The following is a 24,282-nucleotide window of genomic DNA, read 5'->3' as shown; positions in this document are numbered from 1 at the left end:
AAATTATTGTTTTATACAAAACCTCTATTTCACCACCTGTGACATCACCGCCGGGACCTGTTTTTCATTAACATAATTAAAAATAAGTCAAGCCAAATAAATAAATAAAATGCAGAAAGCAACCAAAAAAGTATATGTATATATATATATATATATATTTATATATATATATATATATATATATATATATATATATATATATATATATATATATATAAAACTTTCTGTGGTTTATTGTCATTGTGAGCTTTAAAGTTGGAGCAGCAACAGCAGCAGTGGAATAACTCCTAAACTTAAAAATGTTTCTTGCAATGAGTTAAAAAGCTTAACAATCTAAAAACATGTAATCTCTTAGCTTAAAGGCAGTAATTATATTAATTTAAACTGTTATAAACGCAATTAAAACCTTCAAAAATTTAAGGATTCTTCAGTAACACACATGAAAAAGTAAAAAGAGAAAATATTTGGTCAAAAATGCCTCAAATATATTTATTTGTGAAGCCATTTTGAACACATGCAGAAATGAATAAATAAGTGTTTTGCATTAAATGTAGCAATACTACATAAAACTAGATTTTGTTAAATGCTCATGTAGTGCCTGTCCGGTCACATCATCGAATTCCATCCAAAATCAAACAAACAAAAACAAAAAATGAACAAACAAACAAACAAAAAAAAACCAATTTAATTCATGCAACTATACCAAATTTCAAAGCTGTACTCAAAATACTGTTTAGTTATGAATTTTATAAAGTTAGTCCCACCATGTTCTAAATTGTATCTTGATTAATTTAATTGAATTAATTGATTAATTATTAAGGTGTTAATCAGACATAATTCCAGAAAAAATTTAAATGAAATAGAATCAATCCCTTCTGGAGAAAAATAATGTCCTACAAAATGGATTTTGAACTCTGTGGCTTCAAATACTGCCTACAAAAATTAATAACTCATACATTCAATGACAAAATCTGCATTTTGTAAAAAGCAACTGAAAAATAATTTTCGAAGACAAAATGCTGCACAATCTGAAAAACAAAACATAAATCTTCTGATAAATGAACTTTAATGGATGATGGTCATTTATTATTATTATTAATGTGGTTTGTGTTAAAGGAATGTGTTATTATAAAATCCATTGCCTTAAAGAGGGATATTTCTGTCAGTGCTGTATTTATAACCATTTATTATTTCAGTTCAGTTCAGTCACTCTGCAAACAGGTCAGCTCAATATTTAAGATAGAATTTAGATTCTGTTGAGGTCAACTTCACAACTAAAAACCTAATTGGAGCCCAACTTTGACATGTTGTATGGCCCTTGGTAAGTTGGTCTGGAATGACCCCACATTATTGTTATATTTACACAAAGTGTCAGCTGTGTTCAGTCATTCTGTAAGCAGTAATCTCAATATTTAGGGTGCAATTTTAGAAAAAATCCAAAAACTAACTGGAGCAAAGTTTTACAATTTGAAAGTTTTTCACGTTAATTTTCCATAGAAATACCTGACGTGTCTGGACAGGCCCTATGCGAGCTGGCCGACCCATATTAACCTCTGTATCCTGATGGATTTGACAGTTTCATAGATCATAACTTTCCTCCACCTTCTTAATGCACTTGTGCTCCTTTAGAGTGTTTGAGTGTCTGAAGCTGTTTCCACACAGTGAGCAGAAATACGGTTTCTCTCCGGTGTGAACGCGCTGGTGAGTTCTGAGGTAGCACTTCAGGGAAAATGTCTTCCCGCACTCTGAGCAGTGATGGGGTTTCTCTCCGGTGTGAATCTGTAGGTGTGCTCTGAGAGAACTGTTTAGAGAGAAGCTCTTCCCGCAGTCCGAGCAGTAATATGGCTTCTCCCCGGTGTGAATGCGGCGGTGAAGCCTCAGATTACTTCTCTGGCTAAAACTCTTGCCGCAGTCTGAGCAGTGAAACGGTTTTAGTCCGGTGTGAACGTGCTGGTGAAGTTCGAGAGTATTCTGTCGAGTGAAACTCTTCCCACACTGCAGGCACTGATACGGTTTCTCTCCTGTGTGGATACGCTGATGTCTTTGGAGATGATTCTGCTGAGTGAAGCTGTTTCCACACTCTGAGCACTGGTACGGTTTCTCCCCGGTGTGAATGCGCTGGTGCGTTTGGAGATTATTACTGTCTCTAAAACCTTTTCCGCACTCTAGGCAGTAGTGAGTTTTCTCTCTGCCTGTATTTTTCTGCAATCGCTTGTAAGATGTGACGGTGTAAAGAGCACTGGAGTTACTTGTGGAGGCCATGTTCATGATTTCAAAAACATAACATATTTCCTGTGATGCAATCTCCTGATGCGTTTGTGAAAGTACATTTAAAGCATGTAGGACAGTGGACACCAGGAGAAGGAGAGGACTTGCTTCAGGATGTCCTTCATTGCTGGAAGAGAAAAAGAAGAAAAATATCTCAAATGGAACAAAAACAAAGTTGTGGGTTGTGCCTAATGTCCCAGAAGAGTTTGCAAGTCACCTCAAACTAAAACAGAATGCTGCTAGTAGGGAAATAACCATTTAGTATTAAAGGTGCTCTATGGCCAAGGCTTCAAAATCTATAGAAAAAAGTGTAAAACCATGGCACTCTTCATTCAATAAAAGTCTTTATAACATGGTTATAAGCATAATTTACTTGACTCTAGCTTTCGGAAACATCACAATACAGAGTGAGCACCGTCTCTCCTCTGGTGTCCCACAAAGCTCTTTTTTAGGGCCCTCACTGTAGGGGTCTTCACAAGGTGGGTTCATCTGCGGGTGATCATCTATTTAATTTACAGGTGGGATTAATTTTGAGGCACCGCGCACATTGCGAGTAAACAGCCACAGGGTTACAGTTTCATGTAATAATAATAATACCCCCCGTATTATGTCAGGCTAAGTGGGGCGGGGTTGGACAATAATTGGCTGCTTGTAAAAGCAGCAAAACACAAAGCTACATGACGTCCACTAAGCAACTTGTGCACAAAATGTAACTGATTTATTTCCATGACAAATCTTTTGGCTTTTTCACCTGCGCTGCAGCCTCAGTCTCTGTTTTGGCTGTAATTTAATGTCAGCTGACTTCTAATAGAATATCTAATAGAATAATTAACTAATAATATAATGCTGACACAGATAAATATGTTAGTAGTGAAGCCAAGCCAAAAATGTTGCTAGGTCTTACGAGTGGGAGTGGGCAAGAATGACACTAAAATTTCGGGACACAGGCGGATGTGATAAGTGGTTGAATCGGGTGGTGGTGGGCGTTAGTAATAGGCCTGTGCAGACCTCTACCTCACTGTTCTCCCTTCATAACTTTGGGTGTCATTTTTATGCTACATCACACCATAGCCATTATCTGGGTGTAAATGGCTATTTAGACAAGTAGTCTACATACTACTCTACATCTGCAAACTGATTCTGTTGCCTGATTTTGATGCCTTTGTTTCTACAGAGAACTAAACGATATTGACTGCAGAGTATTAGGTGAAAATCATGTGAAAAGAAGATTTGTAAAACTATCCCAAGAATGATTTTTCAGAAAACACCATGGCATATTTAAAAACCTCCACAGAAACATGGTGGCTAGCTCACAAGCCAATCACTTTCATGCATGACAGTGCCAGTTACATTGTATCTGTAACAGAAAAATGGGCTTGTAATTGATCTGTTTTTTGCTTACATAATCCAATCAAAAATTAACATCAGATTTACACCAACCAGCATGAATAAACAAATTAGTGTACACAATAGTGCAGCACCAGAACCTCAAACACTCTCAAACAGAAGCAGATAAAGCTGCAGGGATCTTCACACAAGCTCATGCATACTACAGGAACGCTGGAGCTCAGCTGCTGATGAACTTGCACGTTTGCCTGAACGACGTTTAGAAGGCTGGCATTAATAGATGACCACTGGGAGACTACTGAAGAATTACTGCTAGTGCTCCATTCTCTAAGACTGCTTGACAGGTTTTGGCCTGTGAATACATTTTTAGCGTCCATTGAACTCAGAATGTTCAGCCTCCTGACCAGGTGTGTGGGTTACTTCTGCTACTTCCTTTATTAGACAAAGCCGTCCAGTTCCAGTGTTCTCACAGTGGAAGGATGGACAGAAACACCTGTGGATGTTTTCAGATCTGAAGCAGCTTGATTTTCTCCTCTCTCTCAGAGATGAAAGCTTTAAGTGCTGTTTATCTGATGGGGGTAGTTTTGGTGTCTACCAGGTCTTCCAGGTGGTTGTTAGGAGACACATTTTCTCTCTAGCTTTTTTCCAAGTTAGATCTTGTATCTACTCTCCTCAAAAATATGTCCTGAAAATGGAGAACTTGTACTTAAAGGCTACTGACTGGCAATTAAATAAATGAGGGCGGTCACTGACTTTTGTGGAGCTACATCCATCTATCTGTCTGGAGAGTGAATGAGAAATCAAGGACCTCCAGCTTGCAGAACAGTTTAGCAGGCCATCAAACTCTTAAACCATTCCCAACCGCTACCCTTCCTCTCCTAAAATCCCCCAATGACCCACCATAGAGAAGTGCTGCTGTGACTTCGGTCACCTCTTAATCTATCAGCCATTGATCAACAACTCCCACCCGAACATTAGCAGGTCTCAGAAAGTAGCTCTAGAACCAGCTGATACAACATCTGCAGGGAAAGGGATGGAACGATATAAGAATTGAGTCAATGGCGTATCCAATATTTATAGTGTAGAGTTATAAATGCAGTAAAATTAATAACATACAGATGTTTCAGTGCAGCAACACAGCGTCACCTAAACACTTTGTTCCTCTGGAGTTAAATACACACATCATATCAGCCTGAAATAACAAACTGAAACATCTGTCAAGAGAAGATTAACTTATGAAGCAAATCTACCGATACCATCATGATACCGATTATACTGTGCATCCCTCATTCTCGCACATCACTGCAGTTCATATACGCATTATATCATATCAGTATATGCATCAGAATTTTGATCACTTTTTATACCTTCACATACAGTAGAACACAGCATGAACTCAAATATATACATTGGTTTCGTATCTATAATATCTGCTCCCAATTTCAAAACTGATAGTGGAATAACATGTAATGATAGTGACTGATAGTGGAATAACATGTAATGATAGTGACAGATAGTGGAATAACATGTAATGATAGTGACTGATAGTGGAATAACATGTAATGATAGTGACTGATAGTGGAATAACATGTAATGATAGTGACAGATAGTGGAATAACATGTAATGATAGTGACTGATAGTGGAATAACATGTAATGACACAAACTTTATACCGTTAAACCCCAGAAAGAGACACAGCAGATCAACTCAAACACCTTAGCTCTCCAGAGTCCCACAGATACCACAACACAATACAGCTTTTGAGCATTTAGAATGGAAATCATTCACTTTTTAAGCTCTGATAATGTATCTGTAAGATAATGTATCAGTAAGTCCTCCTGTTCAGTGAAGTCTGGATTAAAGCTGCTCCTGAGCTGGTCTCCATATTTTCACCCTGCTGTTCAGAAAGTGAACCTCTCTCCCAGCGTTAGTGAGCTGTTAAACTGAGTTGTACCTCGATGAGAGCAGCTCCTGTTCGGCTCCTCCAACAACACTGTAGCAGCGCGGAGGCGTGGACTGCTGACCAGAGCGGTCCTGCTTCTCCGCTTTACTGGGGTTGGAGAAGCTCACTGATACAATTAGCGCCCCCACCTGGACTGCAGAGGGACCACACTGATACAATTAGCGCCCCCACCTGGACTGCAGGGGAATCACACTGATACAATTAGCGCCCTCACCTGGACTGCAGGGGGACCACACCGATACAATTAGCGCCCCCTCCTGGACTGCAGGGGAACCACACTAATACAATTAGCGCCCCCACCTGGACGACAGGGGAACCACACTGATACAATCAGCGCCCCCACCTGGACTGCAGGGGGAACCACATTGGAACCACGTCATCACAGAGCCTGCTGGAGTTTTTAATCCCACCTGTATTCAGACAAATCCCGCCTCCTGTACTACGACTGGCGAGCAGTTCTCACGTGCAGCTCGTCAATTGGGCAGTCGAGAAGTTGTTGACATCACCATAGCAACCAAAGAACACAGAAGAGCTCGAGCAGTACTGCAGACAGTTCAACACCCCCAAATTAAACCTCTACCCGTCTTTGATCAACATGAGCCTGTTTCATAAACACGGATTTAAACACTGAAATAGAAAACCTGAATTATATACTGCATTTTATTTTACATGAATATCTGAAGTCAGGAAATCCAGTTTATTCAATCTGATTGATTAATGTTGACATGTAATTCAAATGTGAAATGTATTCAGTTATATTCAACACATATTCTTTAAAAACTCACAAAAAGGGGATCTTATTACAGCAACCTGAAGAGGTTCCTACACTGGCAGCTGAGAAGTCTTTGCACATAATCAGAAATTTCACTGTTAATACTTCAAGAATTTAGATTACAATTAATGAAAAACGCAATCGCATTGAGTGGCTCTGTATCTCATCACTGAAAAAATTCTTAATGTCTAATATTTATGTTTAGAAACAACCATATGAAAGCAAGTTACATTATTAACATTCATATACTATTAAACATTAAAGTCTCTTCCACTGAAAGCCAAACCTGCTATAACATGCTAAATGCAATTACTAAGTTATAAAGGCATAGATATAAAAATATGCAAGAAGCAGCGACAGAAGTATTAAAATATGCAAAACTGCAACTGGAACAGCTTCAAAATGCACCCTTTTCAGGATATGAGCATGTTTAGGACAATCACAGGGTTCGTGAATATCTGACTGTACCAACACAATAAAAGACATACTTTAATAATTATAAATGTCAGTTAAAAAAGTACAGTAAACACACAAATATATATATATATTAACTTTTATTTGAGAGAATTTCCTCATGAGTCCAATATTTACCAGCTTTATCACAAGACAGAGGTGAAGTAAACTGTATGCATATAAAACTCATTGTACAGTCTTCTAAAATCTGTATAACACTTTATTTTGTGTTTTTAAAAGAAATCACTGTGGCAACTTAAGTTACTGGTGGGCTTAAATTGGTTTAAAATAACTGTTCATTCTACCTAAACATCAATAACGTCACAGAAAGAACATTTCACAAAGATATTAAATATTAAAACAATTCATTTTCCAGCAGATTTTTTTTTTCAGTGAAAACATAAAAGTAACACCAATGCTGCACCATCAACGAACGATCCCTGCCTTTCAGCAGCACTTACAGAACTCAGATAAGTCAAAGTACAATATGTTACAGCAAAACACAGATTTGTATTTTAAACATCAGTTTTATTCACTCGTGTGACTGACCTAGTGTTGTAGTAAAGCCATAACACCACTGACAAAGTTAAAGGTTTAAACTTTTCTAAAATAGCCTGCTGCTACAGTACTGAACAAAACCCAGAGACCCTCTTTATTTATTTCATTTCCAGTCAAAACAGCCTTTAAGTACAAGTTAGTGCTTTTCAGGAGACATCTGTGAGAAGATTAGAGGAGGAGAAGATTAAAGGCTACATAGAAAATGGGGCTCCTAACAACTACCCGCAGTGCCTGGTCGACACCAAACTGCCCCCATCAGATAAACAGCACTTAAAGCTTTCATCTCTGAGAGAGAGGAGAAAATCAAGCTGCTTCAGATCTGAAAACATCCACAGGTGTTTCTGTCCATCCTTCCACTGTGAGAAGACGACTCAGCGCTGTGGGTCTGAAAGGATGTGTAGCTGATCAAGAAGAACCTCACTGAGAAAAGGAGACGGACACATCAAACAAAGAAGCTGAACGATGGACTGACCACCCCAGAGTCCAGACCTCAACACCACTGAATGTGTTTGATTACTTCAGAAAATGATCCACCAGCTTCTAAGACTGAACTTTGGAGGTGTGTCTGCAGATTCTTTGAGGAGCTGAAAGTGAGTCTCCTGAAAAGAGTGGAAGCTGGAATGAAGAGTGACACACTGACTCACACAGCTGATATAGTAACTGAAGCTTCTGGATAATTTTCTGCTTTCCTGAAAAATGAGCAAATAATGCTATGTATTAATGGCCTTTTTGACTGGAAATGAAATAAATGAAGGGTAATAGCTTTTGCTGTATATTGAGTTAAATAAGTCCCGTGGTATTTAGAAACTGAGATATTGCACTTGTTCTATTTTATTTGAGTAACACTACTGACGTTTTATCACACTTAAAACTGTCAGTATTTTTAGTTAGTTTTGTCAAATATTAAAGGGAGATCTCATTAACCATGCATTAAATAAAAAAGACATAAATAATGGACCAAAATACAGATTATATTTCAATTTTACAGTTACAGGTGAGAAGTCACAAATTGTAATACATTTTTAAGATTTAATCAAACACAAATAAACTATTGTTTTACATAAAATGTATACTTTAGCATCTATAAAGTCAAAAACATGAAAACTACAACATGACTTAAAATAACAAATAAAAATTCCAAAAATATTAATATTTTTTGTTGATTAATTTAGGAATAGAACAAACGATGCATATTCATCAGGTTTCTGTAATTTATTCCTATATAGAGGTGATTTTCACAACTTCGTAGATGAACACCACGACGACAGAGAATGACTCATAAGCATAAACATGGCCTGCAGCTAAAACCAAGACCTATTAGCAAACCAAAAACATGTGCAAAATCCCTTTGCTTAAAGGCAACCGTTACATTACTCAGGAAGATTATGAATGTGATATAGCGTTCTAGAAATGTCAGAGTTATTTAGCAAGAAACACGAGAAGAAAACTTTAGAGAAGATATTTGGTCAAAAGGCCTCTGAAATGGACTTTTAGGCCAGAAACAGACTCAACACACGTGTGCAAATGCAAATGACAGCACTTGCAAACACTCGCCAACGCACGGACACATTCTGTCCTTCTGTACAAACTCACCACGTGTTTTTACGTTATTGTGGTTGTCAAAACACTCAGTACTGAAGGGGGCGCTAGAGGACAAATCAGAGAGGATTTACTGTAATTCTGACAGCTTCAACAGCTGAACGTGGGCAGTAGAAGAGGGTGAGCTGCTTTACCTCTTCTCCATAATGGATCATATTTTTTATGTTTATATGAGCCATCTTGGCACAAGATGGTGCATTTTTGAACGCAACTACATGCGAAACCCTGTCTGCATTTGGTCCTCGCGTGAAGTACATTTCGGGCCTTGTGAAGTCGTTTTAAGCACATCCAGAACAATGTAAGTCTGAGGTTTACTAGAAATGTAGGAATGCTACATAAAGATAATTTAGGTGAATTAATTAAAAATGAAACATTTCATGCTTTCACAAAGACATAAATAAACCTGTGAACCAACTGAATTAAAAATATTATTCTTAGTGCTGCTTTTATACCCAATAAATACCTCAGCTCTGTTAAACAGTTAAACTAGTCTTTAGGAAACTGCTGGGGAAACTTTAAACATTCAGAACTACAAACTAGCACTGCTATAACCTTTTTCACTCGATTTTTTTGTGTAAATATATAACGTAACCTGCCAAGTCCTACTTGATTTGGCAAGGAACGACTACTATTAAGCTATCCTGATTTTCCTGAAAATCCTGTTTTTTTGGCAGTGACAGGTCAAGAACCACCTCCTCCTCCTCCTCCCTTCTAATGCACTTGTGGTCCTTTAAAGTACCCGAATGCCTGAAGCTCCTCCCACAGTCTCCGCAGAAGTACGGTTTCTCTCCGGTGTGAAGGCGCTGATGAGTCGTGAGGTGACTCTTCAGAGTGAAGCTCCTTCCGCACTCTGTGCAGTGATAGGGCTTCTCTCCGGTGTGGATGGGCAGGTGTTTTTTCAGAGCACTCCTCAGGGCGAAGCTCTTCCCACAATGCGGACAGTCGTACGGCTTCTCTCCGGTGTGAATGCGCCGGTGCAGTCTCAGATTACTCTGCTGATTAAAACATTTTCCACAGTCTAAGCACTGAAACGGCTTCTCTCCAGTGTGAATGTGCTGGTGTTGCTCCAGAGTTGTCTGCCGAGTGAAGCTCTTGCCGCACTCGAAGCAGTAATACAGTTTCACTCCTGTGTGAACGAGCTGATGTCTGAGCAGATGGTTCTTTTGATTAAAGCTCTTCCCGCACTCTGAGCACTGGTACGGTTTCTCTCCCGTGTGAATGCGCAGGTGGGTTTTGAGATTGCTGGTATCTCCGAAGCTCTTCCCGCACTCCAGGCAGAAGTGAATCTTCTCCCTCTGTAATGGTCGGTAAGATGTGTCAGGGAAAAGAACAGAGGAGCTACTCGTGGAGGCAAGGTTGAAATATTCAAGTGGAATCTGTCTTTGCAAAAAGTCAGACACGTTAATTGATAGCGAGTCATCTGACGTGTCTGTGGAGGTAAACGTAAAGTCCGTAGGAAAATGGACAATAGGAGCCGGAGAAGTTGCTTGAAACTTGCTTGAAGACATTGTTCACCCCTGAAAGAGAAAAAGAAGAAGAACAGTTTAATACACAAAATGTGAAACGAAAAAATGTAAGGGATTTTGCTTCATGTTGTGAAAAACTTCATGAAACATGAAAAAAATGTATTCCATGGTAACTCGTTCGGGGGCTGGCCAATCAGGACATGGATTTACACATTCGCAACACCGCTGTGTCTGATATACGTGTACCAGTAAACCATATATTAAGCTGCCATGTCTCTCGTCTGATGTCACGCACGGTAGGTTTGGGCAGTATGACCGCATTACAGTAAACCATGGTGTGTAAAAATGAAGAAATTTAAAAATGATGACAGTATCTCTAAATTATGACGTCCTGACAGAATGGATGAACACATTCCACCAATTTATATCTTAGAAAGCTCACTGAATGTGTTTATATGCACTTAATAATCCGATCATTATCAGATTTCTGCAGTGATCTGATTATTAAGTGATCGTGTAAACAGCACACTCTGATGTCTTAGATCAGATTATGGTCTATAAATCTGATTAGTAAATCTGATAAAGAGGCTGATCTGAGCTCAGTAATGGGGTTTCTCAGTGCTGTAAACTCTTACTCTGATTTCTTTCGTTTTTCTGTTTGAGCATGTGTGAAAACAAAGCACCGTCCTGGAAACAGCGAGCAGCGCTTAACTCAGCGCCCACGAAACGAATACACGCTCTACAAAATTAAGAATTTAAATATTCTTCATTTTCTAGATGATGTCTGTTCATATTTTCTGCTGAAGTGACTCGACGTTTAAAAAAAAGGCACGCATGACGTTTGAGTTTTACGTTTACGCCACGTCTTATTCTGTGAGTTTATTGGCTGGTTGTAAAGTAGAAATTCGATTACTGTCTGACTCATGTAGACCTGGAATTTCTCCATTATCTGATTACTCAAAAGCATGAAAACACCCTGAACCAGTTACTGAACAAACAGATTTTCTGCAGGTTTCAGAATATTACGTGAATGTAAACGCACTGATTGTCGGTGTGAAAGTTCACTGATAGGTGGCGCTAACAAAAAAAGGGGGGAAATCAGAGCCAGAAAAACTGCCATCATCTAAAATTGTGTCAACAGAGCACCAATTTTCAATACTGTGGTGGGTGGTGCTGCTTGGGTTTGGAGCTGATCGCTATGCTAACGTTAAGGTAGCCTATCAGGCTACAGACCCAAACACCTCAGAACAGGTTTAATTTCGCCTTTCTGTCCCTTTAGCGTCTATATTTGGACGTGACTTTTTTTTTTTGCATCAAGACTATACACACTGGATGGAATGAAATTTTTGGGTTGTTTCCACTGTGGAAAAAAAAGTTGGCAGAAGGCCCAGATAAGAGGATCCAAATCATTAGAAAATGAATGAGAAGAACCAGGTCATTAGAGAAGACCATTATGCTTGGAAGAGCTGAAGGTAAAAAAGGAAGAGTAAAGCCAAGAACATGATGAATGGAGACAATCAGAGGAATCACGAAGAAAAGATTAAGAAGCCCGAAGACAAAAACAGAAAACGGGAGAAACTCTGTCCACTTGGTCACCAGGATCAACTTGATGCACTTCATAAAAGTCACACTCTTTAAAAAGATGGTTCTTCAAGGGTTCTTTAGTAAAGGGAATGGTTCAGTATGGAACCACGAACACTTAAAACCCCTCTGCATGACTAAATGGTTCTTTGCATGGTGAAAACGTTCTTCAGATTGATGGAGAATTTGTTGTAAATGGTTCCATATAGCACCAAAAACTATAAACTATAAACCCTCGAAGAACCTTTTTTAAGATGATTTCACTTATATTCATTCATTTAGATTTCACTCACATCTTCAAGTGTGGTGAATCACACAAATGAACAATTCAAACCCACAGTGGGGTCATCTCTCAACAGACCGATAATGTCCTAATCCACTGAATGACTGAGGAGGAACATGGAATCGTGGGTGAATGTATTAGTAGAAGACTACAGCTGGAGTGATCTTCACACAGGCTCATGCAGCACTGCAGACACACTGGAGTTCAGCTGCTGTGAGGTCTGCATGCCTGCGACGTGTGACTCAGTGTCCATAGTAACCAGGCGTCTGGGACTGTTACTCCTGGTTTCGCAGCTCAGATTTGTTTCTTTTATTTGAATTTAAGTTAAATCAGGACTGCAGCCAATAAAACGTCATTAATGTAATCATTTCTAAACTGTTTCTCCTGCCTCCTCATAATAATTACAAACACAAAAACATCGTCCTAATTATTTTTAATGTTATGATTTTAAACGTTATTTTCATTTTTATTGATAAACACTTTCGTAAATATAATTGTGTTTATTTCAGGAACGACATAAAGTTCTGTAGTACCGGTTCTCCCGCCACACCCCACTGAACTCTGGAACCTCTGCTGGACTGTGAGCTGCGCAGCTTCACTTTGATATCTGGAACAGCTTTTCCTCACACAGTATTTACCGTCTTCACTGCAAAAGTGACTTAAAGCTTCAGCGGCTTTAGACAGAGCGACTGATTTAAATATACAACAATCAACTTTGTTTAGTTTCTGTGATTAACTAATAAAGTGCTTATAAACTAGCAGAAAAATCAAGATCTGATTTAGTGTGAATGCTTTGCCCTGCTGTCGGCTACTGTTACGAGGTTATGAGCAGATGAACAGCAGAAACGTGAGGAACATTAACTGGTGTTTCTGAAAAACATCTTGTTCTTTTATGCCTAAAATGCCTTGTGGATCAATAAAGTACATCTATCTGTCTGTCTATCTATCCATCTATCAATCTGTCTGTCTGTCTATCTATGTGTCTGTCTATCTGTGTATTGGAATAGGAAATAAAAGAGCACCAGTTTCCAGGACAGTTTCTACCACCAGCCCATCTGACTCTCTAAGGACCCTCACTACCCTCCCCCTCTCTTAGAGCTCTGACACTCCTAGCTGACTGTCAGACACCCTCAGGCCGTTGGTGAGCGTTAATGATCGACTGTGAAAGAGAACAAAGAGCACAAACAGCACTGGCAAACACAGCAGGCTGACTTTACACACCTGTGTGAGCACCTGAAAATAAAGAACGCTGATTCTACCTGATTCAAACGTCTGCATCAGCTCCACACGGACAACATATATTACAGTCACTTCATTCTGACCAAAAATGAGTAAACTGAAAGGAGAAAATGTACTGATGTAGCATTTTCTTCATGTGGAACTGATGTACACGTTTGATTCAATTAAAGCACTTTTTTCAGCGTAGCTTTAGTTTTATCACTGGGCATTTTAAGCAAATTACCTATTTGAACATATGAATTTCGAAACAAACCATATGTGAACATCATTTTCCCAGCGAGAAAGAATTTATCTTTTATGAATAAACATGGATGATTTTGATAAAACACAGGCGTACAGTATGTCATGAGATACTCGACACTCATTTCATGGACTTTTTAATGTAAATTATGAACACGCACCGTGTTACTTCACTGTTTAATGAGTTAAGTTGCCTTTTTATCCACATTTCCATCTTCTGAGACATTTAAACAGTATAAACAGGATATTCTTGATTTTGAATGTTTCAGTTTTAGTGACTGTAGACTGTGGTTATAGACAGCTGTTGGTAGACATCTTTCTTTTATTAAACGTTAATCATTTGTTGTCTTCTCCATTCTTAGCAGAGTGCGTCAAGCATAACATCCACATCATCACACAAAAAAGACAGAGTAAAGCATTTAAATGAACATCTTTGCTACGTTCAAACAAAAGTCATTTAACTGTCAATAATCTGACATTAGAAGGTCTAAGCTGAGAGAATCGCGGCCAGTTTAGTCTGAAATGTTCCAGCCTGTCAAAACTAGATTATACTGGGTCATTGTCTTTTTTTAATCTATTTTCTCTTTGCACCATTGTCTTTTTTAATCTATTTTGTAATCACTGCACTGATATGCACCCGGACAGTATTTCATTATACTGTACAACTCTGAACTGGTGTAATGACAATAAGCTTGAATCTAATTAAATTATTCGTGTCAGGGTTATTTGGCAATTGATAAACAAGTGAATGAATCAATCAGCTTAATAAGTTGGGAAAATCTGTTTTAGTAAGTGCGATATTTAATTAAAACTACAGAGGACAAGTTTTTCTTCACATAAAAAAAATTTGTGAATTGTGCCATTATAGCCATTTGGCGCTGATCTAATGGAGCGACTCTGCAGGATCTGCAGTCTGTAAAAATGTCAAACAGCAACACAAATGAAAGAATTTACTGTTTAACAGTCTTACAATCTTCAAATCTCCATGTTTGACCTAAACACAGCTTTAAAAGACCAAATAAAACTGAACATCTGTACCTTAACAATAAACTGTTTATAATTATATGCCAAAGTTACACAGTCTACCGCACGGCTCGAGCATGTTTTGCTTTATTTTAATATTAGCGTGGTATCAGATCAGATTCAGAGCTCTGGGATTAATATTCATAATAATACTAATATTAATCAATATTTCAAATCGACAGTAAAGACCTACTTCCGGGTGTTTAGCACAGGTAGAGCTGCTCTGAACAATAACAGGGTTCCAGTTCTGATCCTGAGGTTTATTAACCCGAAAGAAATCGGAAAGACGTTTATATGACGTTCCCTGGTTTAAACCTCCACTCGCTTGTTTGTTATTGTCTGTCATGAATCACAAACACACATTTACACTTAACCTCAGTGTTTAATACAGAAGAGCTGACTGTTTAAGGGCGTTTTCCACATTAAAAAACACAAAAACAACAAATGACCAGCACAGGAACCGAATTTACGGTTCTAGATCGCCTTCATCCGGCTTGAGAAACACCTACAACCTTTAAAATAACCGAGATTAACGACTTAATGCTGTTTTTTTGGCGATTTCAGGGCATTTAACTCGGATATTAGCTGGTTAGCTTGACTGCTAAAGCTAGTTAGCTTCATAGGTGATATGAGGCGACAAACCGCACCGTTCGGTACCAATAAAGTCTACATTCTCACAGAATTTAGTGTAGAATCAAACAAAGTTTATATATTTATATGGACCACATCTGAAAATACGATGTTAGTACAATGCTAACGCGGTTAGCGTCAGCTTCCTATAGCCTATAGTGTCAACCTTAGCGGGTTATTTACACAGTAATGACTACAAATATCGATCATATCGAGCTAATTTAGATCCACGGGCTCTTATTGGTGATCTAATAGTGTTTGATGAGTTTGTCTTTATCTAAAAGTGAACAATTTGCTACATTCGTCGTTGTTCGCAAGCTTCTTGATGGAATTTTCCCGTTCCACCTTAAATGGTGCAGCAGTTACATTCTGGCGCCTGAGGCGCCAGAATGTAACTGCTGCACCATTTAAGGTGGAACGGGAAAATTCCAACAAGCAGCCAACTTTAGCCTCGTAGCAAGCACGAATGATCCTCAGGGGGGTTAATATTGCTTTTATTAGACCTACCTGCTTCTCAAATCGGGAAAACTTCAGTAAAATCCGGTTTAATACTGAAATAAGAATTAGACTTAAACACATTCAGAGTTACTGTTACCCAGCGTTAGTGAGCTGGTGCAGTAAAAGCCAATGTAGAGCTGTTAAACTGAGTTGTACCTCGATGAGAGCAGCTCCTGTTCGGCTCCTCCAACAACACTGTAGCAGCGCGGAGGCGTGGACTGCTGACCAGAGCGGAGCTCCTGCTTCTCCGCTTTACTGGCCCTTCTCATTTATTTATTTCATATCCTACCTGTATTCGGGCAGGCCCCGCCCCCTGCGCCGATTGGTCAGCCGAGAAGTTGTTCACGTCACCATAGCGACCGTGGCAGCGGGTTTATTGGAGACCACATAGCAACCATAGCAGAGGGTTTGTTGGAGATCGCCATAGCAACCGTAGCAGGTTTGTTGGAGAGCAGCATAGGAGCCATAGCAACGGGTTTGTTGGAGACCAAAATATCCGACCTGCGGGTTTAATGAGGGTGACGTTGTCTGAAAAGGTGATCTAGGCTATTGGAACATCCTACACTCCACACACAAAGAGGGTTCTTCAAGGGTTCCTTAGTAAAGACAGTGGTTCTATACGCAACCATGAACACATAAAGAACCAACTGCATGCTTAAATGGTTCTTTGCATGGTGAAATGGTTTTTCAGACTGATGGAGAATGTGTTGTATATGGTTCTATATATAGAACCAGAAAGGGTTCTGCTACTGTTGCAAGACTGATATCGTAACAATAGCAATAACCATTTTTGGTGCTATATAGAACTATTTTGATAGAACCATATAGAACACATTTTATGTTAAGAATTATTTCACTATGCAAAGAACCATTTAAGCATGCAAGTGGTTCTTTATGTGTTCATGGTTCTATACAGAACCATTGTCTTTAATAAAGAACCCTTTAAGAATATGGTAATATTACCTGATAAGGTGACTTAGGCCATTAAAATATCCTACCTGTAGGTTTAATAATGATAATAATACCTGATAAAGTGATTTAGGCCATCAAAATATCCTACCTGTAGGTTTAATAATGATAATATTACCTGATAAAGTGACTTAGGCCATTAAAATATCCTACCTGTAGGTTTAATAATGATAATAATACCTGATAAGGTGATTTAGGCCATTAAAATATCCTACCTGTAGGTTTAATAATGATAATAATATCTGATAAGGTGATTTAGGCCATCAAAATATCCTACCTGTAGGTTTAATAATGATAATAATACCTGATAAGGTGATTTAGGCCATTAAAATATCCTACCTGTAGGTTTAATAATGATAATAATACCTGATAAAGTGATTTAGGCCATCAAAATATCCTACCTGTAGGTTTAATAATGATAATAATACCTGATAAAGTGATTTAGGCCATCAAAATATCCTACCTGTAGGTTTAATAATGATAATAATACCTGATAAAGTGATTTAGGCCATTAAAATATCCTACCTGTAGGTTTAATAATGATAATAATACCTGATAAGGTGATTTAGGCCATTAAAATATCCTACCTGTAGTTCTGTGTAGCTGTCTATCTATTATTATGAGCTATGATTGCACATTTTGAGAGCAATTAGAACAATTCATCAGAACGGTAAGCCGGCAGCTCAGCGTTCACCTGTCAGATATAAAATTTCTTTAAGAATGTAAATTCAGAATTTACATGTGAACACAGTGTAGCCTGTTCACACAATGTCCAGCATGTTAAATTCACTGTGACAGTTTCTTCGTTTTTATTTTCTGGGTTATTTTACAAAGACTCTTATTTTGAAGGAATGTATGTCTGTATCTGGGTTCTCTTAGAGCAAGTAGGGGAGTCTTTTGTGGACCACCAAACCAGACATAAAAGACAATCACCGGTTAGAGTGCCACTAAAAATCTAAATAAAATGTTCTTTTACTTCAGGGTCACCAGTTTGTGCAGCACCTCTTTGCTCAGATTAGATCATCTGTAGAAGGAAAACATTCCACCGCAGAGGAAAGTCCAAGTACTTTTAGTTCCCATGTTTAAAGAAAATATGCAGTAATGTTTCTTTAAAAATAGACAAATCTGATAAAAAAGTCTAGAATTCAGAACATTTGATAATAAGCATATAATTCCACTTCAAATGTGTAATTAATTAGTCATGTGTAGTTTAATTACACTCACAATAGACCTGCTTCTACAAACACATTTATAACGTCTCTGTTTCTGCTGATCAGTAAACAGGCGACATATTGCCATCTCAGCTTTTTAAGATGGACCGTAAAACTGCACGAAACATCAATTTTTGCTGTCTGTAAACCTCAAACATTTACTTATGCATGAATATTTTTAAGATTAAGACCCTTATTAGTCCCCCAACGGGAAATCTCACCTCCACGTTTGACCCATCCATGCAGTGAAACACCACATACACTCTAGTGAACACACAAACTAGGGGGCAGTGAGCACACTTGCCCGGAGCGGTGGGCAGCCCTATCCACAGTGCCCAGGGAACAGTTGGGGGTTAGGTGCCTTGCTCAAGGGCGCCTCAGTCATGTACTGTTGGCTCTGGGGATCAAGCTGGCGACCTTCCAGTCACAGGGCTGGTTCCTTAACTTCCAGTCCACAACTGCCCCCTTTACAGTCTTCAGATGGCATAGATTAGATATAAACATAAAACATTATTTTACATGTCAAAATGTCTTCATCTGTCAAAATGTGAAGTTTTATGTGTGCAGGTGCTTACTAGACATTATGCATGCCGTAGGTCAGCAACTGCACTGAAGGCCAAAATGGGCAAAATGGCTAAAGACCTTGCTAAAACCCATAGAAACTATTAAGTGTTTCTGTTGGTTCTTGTTGGTTTTGTAATGTGTTCTGGTTTTTTAATGGGTTGATGTCACTCTCACTGTACAGACATTTAAAATTACCTGCACAGACAGGAAGAACATGTACACACAGAACATTTGTGAATTTAGACGGGCAAACTTTTCCATCTACTCATGAAACTTTGTGACAGCTGAGTTTTTATCATGTGCAGGTGGAACATACAGACCTGTAATAGCAGCAGGATTTAAAGTGTCCTCGCCATTTTAAAGCTGTAGGTATAAAAATGAGCTACACTGGTGTTTCCTGAAATGCTCTGCTGCTCCCTGCTGGACCGCGGAGGAATTACAGCTCCACACAGAGGATCTGACACTGTTTTCTGAGATTTTCTACAGTTTTATACAAAAGGCTGCCCTTCTTCTATTTTACATTTTCCACATATTTTTTCTTCATTTACTTTATTTTTTATTGAGACAGTGTGTAAATTGCTGATAAAACAGAAAGCAAGGATTAGTAAATTCTTTTTGACCTGTATTACATTGAAAACAGTACAAAAACACAAGATTTGATGTTTTATTTTATGAACTTCACTGTTTTTTGTAAATATGCCCTCATTTCAAATTTGATGTCTGCAACCTGTTCCAAAACGATACCGGAGCATATTTACATTGTGTTACATCACCTTTCATTTAACAGCACTTAATAATCATTTAAAGGCTGAAGACACAAATTGATCCAGTTTAAAGCAAAATCTTTCACTATTCTTCTTTTATACAAGTGTTCAGCTGTGCAACCGTACAGCTCCTTCACCATCATCTTTTGAGCTTAATAAGACATATTAATTTTAAATGGGAGGCAGTTCTGGACTCAGAGTCAGTATTTCATTGTATTTATTAGTTTAAATTTAAATTTAATTTTGTTTTCATTCCTGTGATTGTTTATATTTAATATTGGCCTTTTTTTTATTGTTGTTGTTTATATTTTACGTCACCCAATGACATTTCAGTGTGAAATATTGTGGTTACAGTAAGTGGTCAGATGGTGGCACTAGACTTAATACAGCACCTTTCAGGAATGGAGAAAAGTGTTTCAAAGGGAATTCCACAGATTTTTCCTAAATTCTCCCATAACTCAGTGTGTGAGATGTAAACAGAGAGATTCAGAGTGGTTTGGTGTGAAATGGTTCAGATGTCTTTACAGTGGTGGTGATGGGAACCAGGAGTTGCCATGACTACAACACAAATATAGACATTTTATTTACTCTCCAAATTTCTTCAATATCACTGCAGAGAATATTTTTTTGGCACCTTTAATTTAAGTACAATTCATGTTCCTGTTTAAGTGTGAATTTGGTTTATGTTTAACAACTTCCATCTGTCATTTAATGTGTTAATAAATCTGTAGGTACTGCAGTTAAAAGTGCTAAAAGTCTGATTAACAATATCAGTAAATGAATGATGGAATGTGCTTCAACTCTGAACTCAGAAAAAAGGAAGGAAATTAAAGCTCGATGCTCCAGAAAGGATTGCACACTCAGACAGACAGTGTCTGAGCTCACGTGCTCTCCTCAGCTCACTTCCAGTAAACCAGTCTCAGACGCTTTTTCAGCAGAATGTAAGTACGATTTTTGTTAATTAATAATTTCTTCATTAATTATGCTCTGTGCACGATTTATTATTTCAAAATACTGAAGAATAATAACAGCCAACAGCTGAATGCAGAAGCTGACCTGAACTCTGAGATACACTTAGTCCACATTTTAACTCTCAATATCAAAACAGCAAAGAAACCCCACTTTAAAGGGAATTTACCATGAAGAAATGTCCAGTCCTCTGTCTGTCTCAGTCCTAGTCTCAGTGTCCTTGGTCTCAGCAGGTAGACGGCTCTGGTCTGTATCTCACACTGTTTGATTAAAGTTTTCTGAAGAATTTACTCAGTGGTTTGTTGGACTGTCCCTCAGATTAAAGCTCAGAATTGGTTGATTTCATATGCAGTCATTAAACTGGCCACCAGAGTGGATGTTGAGGGAGACCAGCCAGTGGCGAAACCGCTCACAAACACATTTCCTCACGAATGGAGGGTTCAGTTTGATTTCACTGAGAAGACAAAACTGTAGGAGCATGTATGCATTTGTGTTATGCATTTCATAAACACAAAATAAGACAAGTATACATATGACAGTATTATTACACAATTATTTTTACTTTATTATAATGTTACCAAATTCCACAGGTTTCCGAATTCTACAGCTTTTTCAATGTTTTTATGGGTTTTTCCAAATTCTGCACCAATCAGGAAGGTGAATAAAAAGAGATCTCATGAACTGCTCTGTAGTTTCTCCTGAGATCAGACTGAAAGACAAAGGAGATCTTTAACTGACGTCTCTTCTTCTGTTCAGATGTTTCTCCTGAGAAAAAGCTCATTAATCTCACAGTGTTTCCTGTTGAGTTTTAGAAAGATCTCAATAAAGTCTCACTTCAGAGAGAATAACTCTCATCCTCATCAGCGACTGATCTCTCATCTCTCCTGTTTGTCTGATGCTACACTCAGTGCCAAGTTTGGCAGCTGGTTTTGATGTAGTTTTAGTCTTAGTCTTTTAACTAAAATGTATACATTTTAGTCATTTAACTTTTACTAGTTTTAGTTGTTTTAGTCGATAAAAACTAAAACATTTCAGTCTAATTTTAGTGACTTAAATTTCTAAAATATTTAGTACAATATATATATATTATAGGTATTATTACCAACTTTCATGGATAATAGCTTAAGTTGTGTAACATTTAATAACACATTAACATCCAAAATTATGGAAGGAATAATTTCTTCAAGTTATTCAACTTGCTTCAGATATATTTTAAATTTGTTTAGCTTTAAAATGCTGACATTTCACAGAGATTTCATGTGTTTGCATGGAAAAAACTGTCATTCTGCACTTCATAGCAAACAACAGCATGAAGCCACGCAGACCATGGTGACCACGGTGCTGGACACAATGGCTGATTTTCAGAGGGGAGCTTTATCAGTGTAGAGTGTTTAGGTGGAGATAGGCAGGAGAACGATATGTACTCTTTTATTTTTGTTGTATACTATTGAGCTCGTCTTGATATCAACATTGAGGTGTTTAGCGTCCACGGCTCCAAAAATCAGTATGTGGTTAATTTCACTGCTGCAGTCGACAGCAAAAACGGTTAAAATTGAACTCCTGGTGGTTTATTCTGCTCATCGCTGTGGAAGGCTGCTGCTTGCAGGGACAATAAACAATGGATAAATGGATTAAATATAATTTGGATTAACTCACTTCTAGGATGCTCCACACTCCCATGTTTAAAGGACATTTTGTTGTTATTAATATTGCTGTCTGTTATATGCGTTATGGCTTGGTTGTGTCTCATTGTGTGCTTTTGTGTGTGACCATCTTTGAGTTTAGCTGGTGGTGACCTCCCCCCTAGTTTTCCTCGTGAGTTTAGTTCCCCTCTCAGCCTGCTGTTCAAAATATAGCACAGGGAAAATAACAGACTCCCAGTCTTCTGCACCAGCGCCACAGTATTGAATCAATTCAGGATCATTTCACTTGACAAGACACCCTTTTTAGTGTATTTCTCATACAGACCTTTTATGAGCATTAAGTCTCCTGAGCCATTTTAACAACTAATATTTTCCTCTGGTCAGGTATTACCATACTGTACAGATGATCTAAATTCCACAGGTTTTCTAAACTCCACACTTTCCTAAATTCTACAGATTTTTCATCAGCCATCACTGCTTCCTTTAAGGCTAGGTCAACATGGTGTTTAGACAGTTATTTACAGGGTTAGCCTCTTTAGTACAAGTCAGAAAGATCAATGTATAGTTTAGACTGGAGAAAAGGCTGGTACTGACCTCCCTGGGAGCCTAAGCAAAATTCTGCAAAGGGGTCCTCCTACCTGACCCACACAGTCACACCAGACACCCCAGTGCTCCCACGACAATCCTCCCTCCTTTAAACCAGTCTTCTCCACCTGTTGCTCTAAGAATAAGTAGATCTGTACAGAACAGAATGAGCTATAAACAAACAATATTTAAAATTTTAGATAATACTATTATTAATTATATCATCTGCATCGGATCCCATTCAAACTGACTCCCCAGATTTCCTTTGTATTCGAATATATAATGCAATCCTGTGTCTCACTAAAGACATTATAATAAAGTAATAAAGAATTCTGAACGAAGGGCCAGACATTTATATTTGTCTTAGTTTATAATTTATGTAAGGTGTTACTTATTCATTAAAACTGGAGAAAAGACTCAAAGTGAGTTAGTGTTCTGTTTCTGCTGATATATATGCAGGTCAGGTGGATCCATATCCTTCAAATGTGGGACCCTTTTACTGATCGTCCTGCTGAATATTCCAGGTAGGATTGTTCTGATTTTACTAGATTGCTGCATTCTAAACTGTATAGTGATGAGGTTTGAAGGAAGAGGAGAACCTGATTTATGGATGTACACAAAGAGAAAGAGCTGAACATATAATGTAAAAAAAATGTTTAAAATAATGGGTTATATTCCTGTTTTGGTAGATAGTTTCAGACTGTAGTCCATCTCTTTCTCTGCATACTTTGTTACCCTGTTCTTCAGTGGTCAGGACCCCCACAGAGCAGGTACTATTTGGGTGGTGGATCATTCTCAGCACTGCAGTAACACTGACGTGATGGTGGTGTGTTAGTGTGTGTTGCTCTGGTGTGAGTGGATCAGACACAGCAATGACATATAGTGACTATATTTTGCTCTGAAAGGCTCATAGGTACTCAGAGATGACCCTTGATTGCTACAAGCATTTAGCTTCATAAACAATCATTGTTTTCTCATTGAACTGATTAAACTGGTGCACAAAAGCGCAGATATCCATGAGAAAAGGGATTCTGATAGCTGTTGTGATTTTAGCATGCAGTTTACACGAGACAGTCTGTGTTCTTCTCAACTATAATGCAGGCAAAATCTTCTGCAATACAGATCTATCTGTAATGACACTGAAAGTGTCAAACTACTTACAAAATATTTTTAGTGACATCTTTATTTTTTTAGTTGACAACTTTTCTAAATGAGTAGTCAACTAATAAAAATCATCAGTCGTGCAACCCCTCACCAGCAGCTGTCAGCACAGAGGGCTCCAAATCCTCAAACTTCTGCAGTGCTTCTTTAAGTAAAACTTTTAAAAAGAGAACTGAGCCCAACACACCTCCAAATCTATAGGGAACAATAAACCTGAGTAGCTGAAATTAATTGCAATGAAATGTGATTTTACACACAGTGCTTTATAAAGTATTGATGTCCTATGTGCACTAAATAATAACTTGAACAGTGTGGAATTAAATATTATAAACTACTCAGCAAAATGTATTTTTAGAAGTTGAGGTTTAGATTGTTTCAACATTCAATAATTATGTGAAGAAGAAGTTATTAAATAATAAAAAAACTGTTATTGAATAGTCAAAAATAGAATTATTAATTCTCAAGATGTTTCAGTCACGTTGTCTGCTTGAACGTT

The 24,282-nt window shown here is 38.1% G+C and overlaps 1 protein-coding gene across 1 annotated transcript; it reads right to left on the bottom strand.

Moving 5' to 3' along the window:
• Positions 1–475: 475 nt before the first annotated feature.
• On the bottom strand, positions 476–16,185 carry LOC118809251 (zinc finger protein 436-like). Its single transcript, XM_036572391.1, has 5 exons — positions 16,077–16,185; positions 9,565–10,477; positions 5,879–5,926; positions 5,570–5,711; positions 476–2,395 (listed from the first exon to the last, which is right to left on the bottom strand). The coding sequence occupies exons 2-5, from the start codon at positions 10,466–10,468 to the stop codon at positions 1,579–1,581; spliced, it is 1,911 nt and encodes a 636-aa protein (XP_036428284.1). The 5' UTR covers positions 10,469–10,477; positions 16,077–16,185; the 3' UTR covers positions 476–1,578.
• Between the last annotated feature and the right edge of the window lie 8,097 nt (positions 16,186–24,282).

This window comes from Colossoma macropomum, unplaced genomic scaffold (assembly GCF_904425465.1).
Source record: "Colossoma macropomum unplaced genomic scaffold, Colossoma_macropomum, whole genome shotgun sequence".
Lineage (NCBI taxonomy): Eukaryota > Metazoa > Chordata > Actinopteri > Characiformes > Serrasalmidae > Colossoma > Colossoma macropomum.
This window is presented reverse-complemented; position numbering and strand designations above follow the sequence as displayed.